General features: G+C 39.6%; 1 protein-coding gene across 1 annotated transcript; it reads left to right on the top strand.

The window, feature by feature from the left end:
* The first annotated feature begins 1,865 nt into the window (after positions 1–1,865).
* LOC133972953 (gonadotropin-releasing hormone II receptor-like) lies at positions 1,866–9,562 on the top strand. The gene is made up of 4 exons (XM_062410583.1): positions 1,866–2,001; positions 4,470–5,010; positions 6,162–6,363; positions 7,771–9,562. Exons 2-4 carry the CDS (start codon positions 4,471–4,473, stop codon positions 8,184–8,186), a joined length of 1,158 nt encoding a protein of 385 aa, XP_062266567.1. The 5' UTR covers positions 1,866–2,001; position 4,470; the 3' UTR covers positions 8,187–9,562.
* The last annotated feature ends 6,112 nt before the right edge of the window (positions 9,563–15,674 follow it).

The raw sequence follows: 15,674 nt of genomic DNA, 5'->3' as shown, positions 1-15,674 counted from the left end.
GGTGACGCTGGCCTCCGGTCCTAAATTCTGAGACCATCCCGCTCCTGCTTAGCCTCCTCCCGCTGGAGTAGTGTCCCCCTATATTTTCAGCATAAACTGATACTTTTGAATAGTTTTACTCTGTCTGGTTCCAGCATTTCCACAGCAGCAACAAGGCTCTCTCAGAAATTCTCCCTCTGAATAAAGCATCTCAGCTCATGCAACCTGCCTGTGTGATGTTATGTGTCAGAATGTGGCATTGTGAGGGCTGCTTGTTGAACACTGAAGAGTGTTAACTTAATAAGAGCATTTGTCCTTCATTTGTCATCCAGCTTTGCTTCATGTGTCCAGCTGTAATGACGTATGGAATTTTTCCAACTGGCTTCTCTTAATCTATGTTTCTTTTCTGTGTTTATTTCTATTTGAGACACAACATCTATTTTTCTTGTCCTGACAGGCACCATGTGAGGCTTGTTAGCAGCTATTTGTGTGTTTCCCTTTACTGTGACCATGACAGACAGACAAGACCACCCTGAAGGACATATTATTCTTTTGCTTCACACTATTTTTTATGCAAAACTTAAATTATATCATTTGACCTGTTTTTTTTTATATTTATAAGTTGCCTCATAGGCTGTATGTGGCCCTGAGGATACCATATGTCATGGGATAACATAGTGCCTTCATGAACTCTGTCTTCTTCTCTGAATTCAGAATTGGACTGTTTTGCTTCTGAAATAGGACACATGAAGGTGTAGGAACATATCTTATGCCGATAATAAATACATAAGATAAGAACATTCAAAAAGCTTGAATGTAAATAAGTGCTGGACCAGTCATTATTTAGTTTTTACAGACATTGCAAGATGTGATATTTCTTCTTTGTGTGAGTGTTTTCACATAATAGAATCAATACACCCTAATCTGATATGCATACAAACATGACAGCAGGCACATGCACAGAGAGACCCCTAGTGGTGCTCAAGCTTGGGCCCTTTTGCCTTGCATGAGAAAAGTGCCCCTTCTGCTGGAGCCCAATTTTTTCTTCATTCATACATTTTTAGGAATAAAAATTACTCTCTCTGTCATCAATTCCACCCTAATGGGTTTGATATCTGACGGGGCATTTATTTGAGTTCTTGTGAGAATGTCGCCCGCAGTGCGCTCATAATGCCAAGAAAAGACTGACTCTAAAAGCAGAAGAACAGGTAACTGCAGCAAGCAGCTCGGGTAGCAGCTCTATGACGTTGGATCAGGCCATCAACTGGTAAAATAAATGGGGAGAATCAGTAAGTTTTTATTTATTTATTATTATTTTTAATTTCGTAAATAATTATGGTGAGGGGTGCCCTTTTTTTTTGGTATGAGCACCTGCCCCCCAAAATGTCTGTGGACGTGCCTGCATGAAAGTATAGTTTCTGATTCTTTTGTTCAACCTCAGCTCAGACTGTTAGTTTTCCTGGACATTTGATATTTCTGCTGATGTCAGATCCCATAGAAACACAGTGCAGATATTCATTAATTTAACCTTCAAATGGACTCTGTCGGTGGAGAACACATCATCATTGAAAAATCGATTCATAACAAAGACAGAGTCAATAAGCCTCAGAATTATTGAGAGAATCCCTTCAATTAATCCCGGTGAAAACTGGATGTGATGAAATCATGCTTTGCTCCTCACCTCTGCACGAAGGGTCCATACATGTACTGGAAATTCTCCAGGATGTCTCTGTCACGAAGGTGGCGTCCGCCGCAACACCCCGCGCGCGTCACCACCTTAATTAACCAATCGCCACTGATCCTTTTTGCTTCAAGCACAACATGCTCACTGTGGAGTGCAGTGTATGCGCGCGCAGGTGACATGGAGCAACTCGACTGATCGCATCGATCATTGATCACATGGCAATCTCTGTTTGGTCAGACGGTGAGGAATGTAAGAGACAGAGCAGGTAGTGATGCTCCAGCACGTTGGACAGCTCCGCATCGCTGCTTCTCTCTTCATGTGGCCACCAACACACTGAGGTAGGAGATCCCTGCTGCTCCGTTGTGCGTCGAAGTGCTAGAGATTCAATGCTTATTTGATTTGAGATTGGTAGTTTGTTGTTTTTAGTGTGTTTTCATCATCAGTATCAGCCTGTGCACATGGGAGGGGTGCGAGTGTCAGGGGAATGCAGTAGAATATGTGGAGCTGAAAATGTGGAAAGGGATAGAAAGAAAGACAGCATCTGCACAGACCGCCATCTTAAAGAAGACAGACGAGGAAAACATTAGATTTGAGAGTCTCATCAGATACCTGTATCATGTTACAGTGATTCATTCATTCAATCTTTGGCGCAGCATCACAGGTGGAGCTACCGTGGTTGGTCAGCAGATGGCACCCCTGCTCCAACACTGTGGCTTAGCTCTTTGACGTTTCAATTTCCCATTTGTTACTATCTTGTTGGGATGTCATTATTTGAGATTTGTAGTTTTGCTGACCCAGAGTGCACAAAAGGCTGCAATTTAAGAAAACAATTAGGCTACAAGCTAAAGTTTGACATATGTAGCATTTAACAATTTCTGCAGAATGGTAAAACACAGAAGCAAAAATATAAAATCAACCAAATGTATAAATGACAGGGGGTAGTGAAACCTTAGGAATTATCTGCATTTATTTTCAATTGTATATCTATATCTAAGTTTCAATAAAAGAACAAACACAATCTATCTGAACTAACAACACAGATATCTTTAGATGGAGTGGAATGGTATGTCAACAGCGCAGCTCTCAGGAGTCAGGAGCTAGTAAACGTATGCAAATTGTTTGTATGGGGTCCACGTATCATCAACAATTTTTTATGAAAAATACTCAAAACATATTGTCGCTGCTAATGTGAACCAGACATTTACAATTAAAACTAGCAGAAGAATGTTGATCAAGAATTGTATTTAGTTCAAAGTTTTACACACAATTCATACATGTAGATGATTTAGTTGAAGCTGCTCTCACTAGATGTGGGTTTTGATAAGCTGAAATAATGCAGAGTGACCACTGGTTAAGAAGATAGCCAGAGCAGGCATGTGCACAGATATTTTGGGGGGCAGGTGCTCAAACAAGCATGTCCGGGCGACATTCTCACAAGAACTCAAATAAATGCCCCGTCAGATATCAAAACACATTTGGGGGGAATTGATGACAGAGAGAGTAATTTTTATTCTTAAATATTGATGAATGAAGAAAAAACTGGGCTCCAGCAGGTGCACTTTTCCCATCCAGGGCAAAAGGTCCAGTGCTTGAGCACCACTAGCGGTCTGTCTGTGCACGTGCCTGACCCAGAGTATTAGATAAATGTTTAAAGCGTCATTGGAGCTGTTCATGAGTCAACCATACAACAAGTCCACAGCAGGGTCGGAGGAGAAGAACCACCACTGTGTGCATAAGGTTTACCAATTTGCAGCTTCATCTAAACTCTGAGCCTGGACAGCTTGACATAATTTAGGAGAAAACAAATTCCCAGTTTGATCAGTGTAGCTCACAGGATACAGTTTTGTCATTAACCCATACCCACACATTTTTACAGTGTGATCATACACTGCCAACGGAGGCAATTTGTGGTGCAGAAGCTTAAGCACTTTAGGGTAGACTGGGATTGAACCATACACCCTATACCTCATCAGCCCCATGACCTCAGACAGAGAAAACCCACATGTTGGAGTGGCCCAGTCAGACCTGAGACCTCAACCCAAACTCCGGATGGAGCTCAGAGAGATGTTTACAGCTGACATCCTGGAGCAACTCTGCATGTAGAAAAGAGGGAACTAACCCTCATCCGAAGTGCAGTAAAGAGCTTAATCAGCATTTTTAGTGACTGGTGACTAGCGATTCCACTGTTAATGCTAATGGAAGGTTGGTGGGTCGATCTCCAGCCCCTAAAGTGATGTGATGTGTCCTTGGGCAAGATTCTGAAACGTAAAATTGCCTCTGATGGCTGTGGCGCTATGAGTGAGTGAATGCGATTTGTTGTGTGACACTTTGAGTGGTTGTTAAAGTACTATATGATCATTTACCCTCCTTTGCCTTCAAAGCTCCAGTTAAGCTCAGCACTAAGCAGGTAGCTTGTTCCGAACGTCTAGCTAGAGTTCAGGTTGTTGATCAGTGTGCTTATTTTTCTCCCAAATAGCCTGTGCTTTTAATGTATGAGTGCAGTAAGAACAAATCACTTCATATGTTTGTCCATGAGATGAACAACCAGAAAATGTATTAGTTTTGAATCAGAATCTGACCTGGCCCTTTGCTGTGTGTCCTCCACGCTCTTATTCTCTCTCCATTTCACGCTTGTCTTAGAAATAAAGAACAAATGGCCCAAAAAATGTCTAACAAATATTATGTTATTTAAAAAGGATACATTTTGCTCTGCAAGAATTAAACATACAATACAAATATACAATGTCATAGACTTATGGTGACTGAATCAGTATTATGCTTTATTTTCTGTTTCTCTTTGTCACAGGATGGCAGGAAACCAGTCCCAGTGGAATACCACACCTGCTGAGCCTTTACAGAACTTTTCTGTCTTCTCTCTGTTTAACTTGTCTGCTCCACCCTCTCCTCCACCCTGGAAGGCTCCCTCCTTCACTGTGGCAGCCCGCTGCCGTGTAGCCGCCACCCTGGTGCTGTTTGCATTTGCTGCTGTCAGTAACTTGTCTGTCCTCATTAGTGTGTGCTGGGGCCGAGGCTATCGCCTGCCAGCACACCTCCGCCCACTCATTGCCAGTTTAGCATCAGCTGATCTGGTGATGACTTTTGTGGTGATGCCACTGGATGCCATTTGGAACATCACAGTGCAGTGGTATGCTGGGGATGTCATGTGTAAGCTGCTGTGTTTCCTCAAGCTCTTTGCCATGCACTCGGCTGCATTCATACTGGTAGTGGTGAGTCTGGACCGCTTTCGGGCTATCCTCCATCCTCTGGACTCTCTGGACGCTGGGCTCAGGAACAAACGCATGCTGCTTGTGGCATGGACTCTGAGTGTGTTGCTGGCCTCTCCACAGGTAGACTACGTGCTAGGTCTTAATCACTTTCACCAGTCTAAGTACACATGGTCTAGGTTTATGTAGCAAACATATAGTTTATTTGGTGCTCCACTAATTTGGTATTGAATCTTAAAGTGCCGTTGATCAGATGTTCTTTTTTTCCTTAATTGGCATTCGTCAGAGTTAAAGTGACTCATCAGTGAGCCATTCACAGTGTTGTAGGCTGTATTGTTGTAAACAGCACATATTGCTGGAGCACACTTTGTGTCTTTGGGATCATTCAGTTTAGTGCAACTAATGGCATTACCCTAGCATTACATATATTTTCCTTTTGGCTGAAAAATTATAAAAGTTATAGATACATGTCCTGACCTTTAGGACCATGCAGGACAATCTTTTAGGGTCAGCCTTGTCGGTCTCTCAGCAGCTCAAAATTGTTTTACAGGAAGCTTATTAATGCAAACTGAACACATGCTCAGAAATCTCCTGTTTGCCTCTACTGCAGAGACAGCCACCTGCTTTAAGACGATCAGGGATACCAAATACACACACAATGATTATATATTGGTGCACAAACAAAACAAAAGCATTCTAGATCATATGAAGGAATGTTTAGTTTTGTGAAACAGGGAAAAAACAGAGTGAAAACTAAACACACATGGTGAAAGCAACCCACTGTGCTAAGTTTTAGAATAGTACAGTCTTCTCCTGTAGCCCAGTGATGATTGGTTGTGTGGTAGTGATTTTCTTCTTCACACTGCTGCTGTGGCTTTCTCCCAACTCCTTGTCACTAAGTGTGCGTTAACCCACAGCCCTGCCACTATCAGCCACTGAATGCTCAGTAGTTCAGCAAGAGTGTCATCACATCCAGCAGACTGTTGCTAACCGACCTGCCTCAGCATCTTAATGATGTCAACCCAATTAACACCTTTTACATCTGCTTCCAGAGCAGTCATTGAAAACCTCATGTTCGCGAAGTGGTATAATTATGAGTGCATTCAAATGACTTCAATGCACAACATGGAGTCCAAGACATCCCTTCACCCTGTGGCTTGTTGTGTATTTTGTCATAATATAAACAAATATGAGGTAAAGTTTGTTTAATGACTAAAACTACGCTTGTGTTTTTGCATGCATTGCTCATGTCTTTACACTCTATTCATCCTCAGCTGTTCATCTTTCGGGCCATTAAGGCTGATGGAGTGGACTTCACTCAGTGTGTGACCCATGGAAGTTTCCAGCATCGCTGGCAGGAGACGGCATACAACATGTTTCACTTTGTGACGCTGTATGTCTTCCCCCTGCTTGTCATGACTTTCTGCTACACCCGCATCCTCATCAAGATCAATGGGCAGATGCACAAGAGAAAAGGTGTGTGACCTTACAGAAGATCTAAAACAAGTTTTAACACTATTCACCCCTTTGCACCCATTCAAAGGATAATTCCTTTTGATCACAGCTTTATTAGCTTTAGTTTTGTTCTTCCACAACTCCCATTGTTAATGATAACGTTATAGAGCTCAGATCAGGGAACAGAGAAAGTCATTCTCCGTCAGTGTGATATCACAGTTCAACAGAGTAAAACTAAAAAGATCTGCAGTGATTTCCCCTACCCAAGTTAATCCTGATTCCGATGGAATGAATGGATTTGACTGCTCCTTTATCAGACTGTATGCAGAGAACAAACGTTAAAACAGGTAAAGAAGATTTAGCGGATGACCTCAATATGTGTTGTTGTGTTTTAGTAGGAATAATCAGCACAATGGGTCGGGCTGGTGACAGCGCACACTCAAATGAAGTGCTTTAGATCATCTTGATTAACTGTTGGTTGATTATCAGCGTGATCGTCTGAATTCTCATGTTTCATGACATGTCAGACTTGATTGATTTCCCTGTTTTCCCAAATTTCAACAATTGACGTGGTGGGTATAAAGCTGTTACTGATAGAAATGGTTGACAAAAGTATAAATATAATACCCAATGTGTTATAAGTTGAAACTATTATTAAAACTGGCATAACATTACTGGTCCCTTCAGGTGTATAAGATGTTTAAAAATAGTATTTTAACCATAGAATAGATGATACTGTCATAGTTGAATAGACTGATAGAGGGTTAGGAAGTCACATATATAGAATGGAGCCTGGCCATTCAGGGCTTTAAAAACAAGCAGTGAAATCTTAGAACGTATTCTATAACTCAGAAATAAACAACCTGTGAAAAAAGAGCAAGGATTGGCGAAATGCGACCACTTCTCTGAGTGTGTGTTAAAAGCATAGGAGCATCATTTTAAATTAATTTAAGTCTTTCAATGGTTTGCATACTGATACTCAATTAAAGGGTATTGCAATAGTCAAGCCTGGAAGAAATAAAAGACCTGATCTATTATTGTCTCAGTTATACATAGTAGGTAGGGTAAACCCAAAGTTATCCATCTTCACATTGCATCAGAAACTGTATCTAAAAGGCTCTGCACACAATGTCCAGCACACAAAAAATATGTATTGTTTTAGAAACACTCATTAATGAAGTAGCTGTGATGCATTACCACAGGCCAAGCAAACAGCCCATTCTAAACAGGCAGGATTAGAATCTGCTCATTGCTGCACTTGGTTATGTGCAAGATTTAGGAATATCCAACTGTGAAGGGGTAATATCGGTGGGATATCAGCATTATAGTCCCAATCACACACACACTCACACATAGAGTGATAGCCTATGTACTTTGAATTATCAAATTTGCTATATTTCAGTTATTGCCTATGATGTGTTTATGCAGATGGTGAGCAGTGCCTTAGACGCAGTGGGACAGACATGATACCTAAAGCCCGGATGAAGACCCTCAAGATGACTATTGTGATTGTTAGCTCCTTTGTCATCTGTTGGACACCCTACTACATCCTTGGGATCTGGTACTGGTTCCAACCAGCAATTATCCAACGCACACCTGAGTACATACACCACATACTTTTTGTCTTTGGAAACCTGAACACGTGCTGTGACCCTGTCATCTACGGCTTCTACACTCCATCTTTCCGGGCCGACCTCACAGATGTGATGGTGTGCTGCTGTGGTCACCAAGCCAACAACGCCTCACCTCGCTCTGTGGATCATCTGTCTTGTCGCAGAGCTGGAGTTGCTGGGGAGATGGAGTCTGACCTGAGTTCAAACCAGCATAGTGGCAATCCAAGTTAGACAGTACTCATTTGACCCTGACCAGTTAAACAGTGTTACAATATACCAGATGTCCTTAATGTCAGCTGTTTGCTCAAGGTCTTCCATGAGCACATTATTGGATTGGGAACAACTTCTGATTTTATAGATCTGTGGAACTGTGCTATGAAGAGTAAAGCTTCCTCAATATCTCCCATGTTGTATGCTTATGGTTGCTGAAATTTTTGATGATAGCCTTTAGAAGTTCTCCATTGCTTCTAATGATGTGCTTCAACAATTTCTTTTTAACTCTATAGCTGTTTTTAGCTATGCCGGCCGTTCACTGCAGTACATGAAGGCTGATCTTCAGTAGCCTTCTGAGACATCCACCTCACAGCTGTATTGATCCTTACCAGTGCTTAGAGATGATCTCCTCATACATATCAATATGCATTTACCTACAGTAACTAAGTCTTTTTTTTCCCCTTACATACGCAATGCGGCCTCAACAGAGTGTAGATGCCTGTTAATAGATGTACCCTCTATACTAAGAAGTATTTACTGAGCATTTCTACGCTAACCACATACAGCTATGAAATTGATGTCTATCTTATTATTTCAGTGTCAGAAAAGAGTACATAAAGAATGTCCAATAATGTTTACCTTAAGCTTTGATAGTCTGTGTTACCACTATCTACGAGAGAAGACAAAGACTGCTGGCTGGATTCTTGGTGTTTCACTGCATGGCTGTCTGTCACTGACTGATAGTATTTATTGTATAGAATACAATAGGAAGTAGGACAAAATCATTACTAAAGACAAAAGTAAATATTTCACCTTTAAAATGTATATGTTCCAAGTTGACACTTGGCCAGAATTAAACTCATTGTATATTGTAACTGTCAACAAATAACTGCTTGTCACTTACACATATATATGAATAACAAATGTGCAATTTATATCTAATTTATACACTTGAAAAGCACACGAGTTTACAAAACTGTATCACATCATATCCGTAGATTTGTGAGCTGCACATTTTAGCTGCAAATCTCCTGTTGTACTAGACTGACATCTGGTGACTGCGAAGGTCACTGACGTTCATTGAACTCACTGTCATGTTCATGAAACCAGTTGTAGACTGGGATCAAACCACTGTCACTCTGGATAGTTGACGACCCACTCTATCTCCTGAGCCCTGAACTCCAGAGATGTGTTGTGTGTGAAAATCTGATGTTTGATGTGAACCTTAACTAAAGCTCCTAGTCTACATCTGACCTTCACCTGCAGGATTTGATGAATATCAGTGCTGCCTCATGATTGCCTGATTAGAGAATTGCACGAATAAGCAGAAGAACTGATGTTCCTATACCAGCATTATTATTATCTTAGTGCAAGCAGGTTGCTCAATAAAAATCTACTGGAAAATGTCCTCAGTTGTGACCAGTTGTATGTATTACATCCGGACACAAACTCAAACTGACCGAAAAGCCAGATAAAAATGTAGAGTAAGACCTTATAAAACATAGAGAAAATACTAATAATAGGATAGGATGTCATGTGGGACATCCTATCCTATTCCCCCTAGAGCTTGGGGACACCAAAAGAGAAATAGTGCCCAAGTGTTTGAAGATGAGAATGGAGGAGTTGTTAAGAAAGCATGAGTAACCTGGGACTAGAGAGTGGAATCAGAAGAAAGTAGATATATACATATATAAAGAAGTTATTTATTCACGTTTTGTACAAGTTTTTGTAGAACAAGTCTCTCGGCAGAATTTGAAGAGAGGGTGGAATTGATCAACTCCATGTACAGGGTGATGAAAGCATGGATGACTGTTACTTGGTCAACCTGATGAAAATTACCCTTCACAATACTACTAAGCTGTTTATCAAAGTTAAGAGACGTTTAATTCTAGGCAAGGCAAATTTATTTGTACAGCACATTTCAACAGCAAGGCAATTCACAGTGTTTTCCATATGATTTAAAAAGGGATTATGACAAATTGTAAAAGCAACATATGACAACATAAAAAGAAGCCTTTTAAAAGGAAAAATAAGAACAAAATATAAAGAGTGAAAGTAAATTTGCAGTGTGATTTAACGAAAGGCAGGGGCAAACAGGTTAAGTCTTCAGCACTGATTTAACAGAAGAGTTGTGATGAACCTTCAGGTCTCTGGGAGCTTGTTCTGTTGCCTGTCCATGTTTAGTTTTGATTCTTGGGACCGAAAGCAGAACCTGTTCCAGACGACCTGAGGGGTCTGGATCGCTAATAATCTAGCAATAGATCAGAAATATATTTTTGCCCTAAAATGTTCAGTGCTTTATAAACCAACAGCAGGAATTTGAAGTAATTTATTTGACAGACATCTTGCAATGTAAAGATATCAGCACCAGAGTGATATGATCCACTTTGCTGGTGTTAGTGAGGACACAATCATTTTGAATCTTTCTGAATGAGGTTTTAGAGAGACCCGTGAACAGGCCATTACAATATTCAAGTCGACTGAAGATAAATGCATGGATTACTTTTTCCAAGTCCTGCTGAGACACAAATCCGTTAATCCTCAATATGTTTTTAAGGTGATAATAAGCTTACTTTGTAATTGCGTTCATGTGGCTGTTCAAATTAAGGTCTGAGTCCATGACTATACACCTTGCCTGGTCTGTGGTCTTTAACTTTAAATTCAAGCTGAGTGCTGACTTTTAATCATTCTCCCCTTCCGCCAATATAAATTACTTTTATTTTGTTTTTACTGAAGAAAAATCAAACTAATCCAGTCATTGATTTGTTAATATTTATATTGGGGAATAGCGCCCTGGTGGTATGGTTAAGTAAATTTGTATTCTCTGCATAACTGTGGTTACATATTTAGTTGTTTTTCATAATCTGAGCAAGAGGGAGCAGGTAGACATTGAACAGAAAAGGCCCTTAAATGGAGCCTTGCGGAATTCCACATGTTATTTTTGTCCTCTCAGATGTGTAATTACCTGTGACCAATGCAGCACTGAGGTCCGGTAATACTAAAACTTAGCCAATATCTGTGTTTATGTGGATGGCATTGGAATTGTTCATTACTGATGTGTCTAGACCAGAGGTCTTCAACAGGGGGTCCGCGACCCCTAGGGGGTCCGCGGAGGTACTGCAAGGGGATCACGAAATCTTTGATTGATTAGACAATTTTTATAATTTTTTTATAATTGTTTTTTTTTTTAATTATTATTTTCGAACCAATTTTTTCCCCACAAATTTAAATGTCTTTAAATACACATTTACATGCATCCAACATATTGTGAGGCTGATATGACCCTCTGCCTGACAACCTCCATCCGTCCAAGATTGATAAGTTGTGTGCTACCCATCAGGGGCCGACATCTCACTAATGTGGGTGTATGTGTGCCATCCACAGATGGCTTGAGGATTCATGTTTAAAATAAAACATGAATCTTTGAATTACTTTAATAGCTCAGTGTTGTATGCAAGATGTATGTTTATAAATGGCAGTGGCATGGCCACCCTGTACCTTGCACATGTTTAAGTTAGTAGCTTAGTATTGATTGCACAATAACAGGGTAGCTGTGTTTATACAAGGCACTAGGCCCAGTTTAATATAAAACACAATTTTATAGGGGAGAGCGGGGTAATGTGGGACATCAGGTAATGTGAGAAACCCCCTGTATCTAGGCAACGGAACACATTTGTGGTCATTTGACCAATATGTTTTCAAGCCCCTCCCATTCCCCCCTTGGGAAAAAACTCCCTCATTAACTGGAAGAAACCTCAAGCAGAACCAGATACAATGTGGTGAGCACATTGTATCTGAGCACTGGTTGGGGTGAGCAGATACAAATTGGTGTGAATTAGAGGTGGGTCGAAAGGAGGGGAGAGAAGAGAGGAGGGGTGTGTGTGTGTGTGTGTGGGGGGGGGGGGGGGGGGTCAGGAACCATTTTGAAACACATTTTATAATATTAATATTAATGATTGTTCTTGTTGGAACATTTTTAGTTTAACCTTAAATGTAGAGATGGTGCTGTCACAGTTATCATACACTTAGGTAAATTAAATTATGAATATTAATTGTTTTATTTGGATTAAAAATAATATACCACATATTTGTTTAAAAATAGTGTTTGTCCTATGCTAATTATCATTTGTTTTAACTCTAAAAGACTAGGTTGAAAAATGACTTTTTCAACATCATTCTGTTATATGAGTTTGGCAGTTTGAAAATTTGCTTCACAACTTAAGGACTTATAGAGGGAGTCCTCAGGCTAAATAAATGAATACAGTCTAAGCTCAAACAAATCACAAGACAGTATATTTTGTCTATTACTTCTCATGGTATCTTGCAATCAAAAGTATAAATGATACTTCTACTATACTGAATTATATTAAAACATTTTTAATATACTTTTCTTAAGTGAATTCATTTAACATTTGCTGAACATAAAGAGCAATAGGTGGCAATTAAGAGGATTAAAGAACATAGTGTAACATCAGTTACACTATGTTCTTCTAAGAAGAGAAGAATAGTCAGTAAACAAATTAATGCCAGTAACTCAATTAACAATATCTCTCTGAGGATATGCATTTGCCATCACTACTCCTGCTGACACCGTGCCAGGTAAGACTGTTGTAGTTGTAATAAATTATGTATAATCTACTTCTTGTTTCCTTGTGAATTGTTGAGCAGTTGAGAAAAACAATATGATTCCTTATTTCAGAAGTTACAGTAAATTTTCAGTGTTGCTGCTAGAGAAATGTATTTCAATGCAAAAGTAGAGGGCTGGTGACAGGCAAACCTCTGTAAAATGGTTAAACAAAATGAGATTTATTAATGATATTTAAGTTAGTGAATGTAACATTGAAATAAATGTGAAAGTGAAAACCTCACAGATTGGTCTCTGTTTTCCGCTGTGACCTACCAGTGAGTCCTCCATACCTTCTCATTTTGGCTAAAGACCAAGGACAGGGCCTCAGTCTCAACAGAGTAAAGCTTTAGTTTTGCAGTTGGCCACAATACACCAGTGGGAAGCTTAAAGAACGTAGAAGCACTTGTCATCAGTAAAGCTTTGTTTCTCGTCGGTACTAGAAGCCACTTTCTACTGTCCTATATATTCTTTTCTTTTGTAGTTCTTCGTTTACTAGTTACTTGCTCTTTGAGGAAGAGAGCAAGTTTGGCTTAAAAATGTAGTCTCTGGAAATCTCAAGCTCAAAGACCATCACAAAGCAATCCTAAACACTTTCGTAGCATCCTTAACAAGAAAACATTTGAAATCAACATAATTAATTTCATCAGATCTAATAATATTAATAATAACAACAGAAACTTCCAAAACAAAACATTTGTTTTGGCAAATTCTCATGTGCTCAGCAGGAAGAACAAAAGACTCAAATGAAAAGAGATAAAGAAATGAATGGTTCAAACAAAATGTAAAGATGCTTTCCATTTAGAAACTAGTCTAACAACTACACACTTCACACTACAAAAAGGTCTTCCATATCAAATACACTTTTTGGCATCACATTGGCTTATCAGCTTTCAGTTGAGTAAGAAAGGAGGTTTATGAGTTTTATTCAGTTTTGCTTTGAATAAACCTTAACACTCATAAAGGGTGAAGGTCAACCTTGAGGAACATTAAAGCTTTAGGTATCACACACTTTGCATCCGTAAAACACTGTATGAGCTGCGTTAATCATATAATAAGAGGCAATTCATTTATTTAAATTTAATCTGAAATCCCAGCAAGTTTTAACTTCCATTTAAAAGTATCCTTATTGCTCATTGAAAGTAGAAGGATGTTTGGAAAAACTCACAAATTGGACATTGATAAAAAGATGACAGTAAGAACACACTTAAATAATGCTGGGCCGTGGTGTCATCTAAAAATCAAAAACTAGAACATGGAATATATTCCAGCGAGACTTTGAGTGTTTTCTTTGTGATGAACTTTAAATCTTTATGTGTAGTTCCCTCTCGAAGCTGCTGTCCTCAAGGTTGACCTATTGTTAGCTCTTCACACACATACAATATTTTCTCACACTCACAAGCATGTTTCTGTGCTTTGGTTATGAGGAAGTGAAAAGGTTAAGGCTGTGAATGTAAAAGTTAAGACGTATTTGGTTACACTTTTCTTAAAGATAAAAGCTAAATAGTTGAAACAACTATAAAAATGAAAGCATTTATTCCTTATAATATTGACATAAAGTCTTTTTAAAATATTTGACATCTTCATTTGGTCACTTTAAAGGTAAAAATGAACAAAATACAGTTCCAAGTCGAAGGTGTGCACCTGGCATTACATCCAAACTCAAGCACATGAAAGGAAAGGAAATGAAAATATGTAGTACATTTTTTTTGGCTTGGGGTCAGTTACAGCGCTTTACACAAAGGTGACACCTTCAAACAGGAACAGTCCAAAAAGTAAGTAAATGTATTCTCTCTTAAAATAACATTTTAAAGGAAAATTTAAAAAAACCATCAAAATGTTTACATCTTTGGGTATCATTCACCTTGGTTTTCATAGAAGAACTTTTGGATAGGCTGACATGGTGAGACATAAGCCTTGTCCGTGCATTCAGGCAATTATCACCATGAAACTTTTGCTGCCAACTCAGCGTCATTGAGGTCCCAGGGTGACTAATTTGGCATCTGAAGAGTAAACTTGGCAGCATGACACCCAACAGTCTTTTTTTTGGCTTATCTTCAGTATGCCATCAAGCTGGTGCAGGTCAAACATGTTCGTCTGAACTTATTTTCTGCGATGGACTTCATAGAAAACATGGACTGCATGGCTTTAATGTTCACAACAGTCTTCGTCATTATGCTCCATTCGGTATATCCTCTTCACAATCATGTTTTTGGAGATGAACTGTTGTGGTTATTTGAAAGCCTTGGATAACCACATAACAGAGCTATGATATCAGATCAAAGATTTCCACCAGAATATCTTGATGGAAACAAATGGTGATCTGGAGCAGGAGGTTGTTTGGTCTCATGTAAATCTCTGGTAGAGTAAGGCTGAGGTTTATGGCAGTGGAGTTCAGGCACTGCTACGGTAATACTCTCCATGGTAGTCATCCTGGAAGGCTCTTTCTGGACTGGCCTGGTTGGCAGCTGGCACGGAACCCTGGCATTGGCACTGGTCACGGAACCAGCTATATGGAAAGGTTTTTTTGGTTGAGGTAGGCTGGGCACAAGCAGCATCAACAGGCTAACCCTGGTCTAAACTATTGCTCACACATTCTCGTCAGACTGAGGTAGCTTTCTTTGGAATATTTAAGAAAAGAATGTGTTTCTTCTAAATGGCTTGTTTGGTCATTTCTTATCAGACCACCTCTCTAAGGCTTTCGCAAAGGCCGCTATGTTTCTTCCTTTTCTTATAGCAGAGTAACTTAAGGCAAAGTCAAGAGTTCTGTCGGAATAGATTGGCTGATATTAGCCAGTCAGGACAAAATATTAGGATTAATATGGGTTTTAAAGACCACAGTGAACATCTTCACATGTCAGACTACGAGGGGAAATCTGAGA

The sequence above is a fragment of the Platichthys flesus genome, chromosome 17 (assembly GCF_949316205.1).
Source record: "Platichthys flesus chromosome 17, fPlaFle2.1, whole genome shotgun sequence".
Lineage (NCBI taxonomy): Eukaryota > Metazoa > Chordata > Actinopteri > Pleuronectiformes > Pleuronectidae > Platichthys > Platichthys flesus.
Note: the sequence above shows the minus strand (reverse complement) of the source record. Positions and strands in the feature narration are given on the sequence as shown.

Coding starts and splice junctions, on each gene's coding strand:
- LOC133972953 (XM_062410583.1), top strand. CDS start 4,471: ATGGCAGGAAACCAGTCCCAGTGGAATACCACACCTGCTGAGCCTTTA. Junction 5,011..6,161: donor TGTTGCTGGCCTCTCCACAG/GTAGACTACGTG, acceptor ATTCATCCTCAG/CTGTTCATCTTTCGGGCCAT. Junction 6,364..7,770: donor GCAGATGCACAAGAGAAAAG/GTGTGTGACCTT, acceptor GTGTTTATGCAG/ATGGTGAGCAGTGCCTTAGA.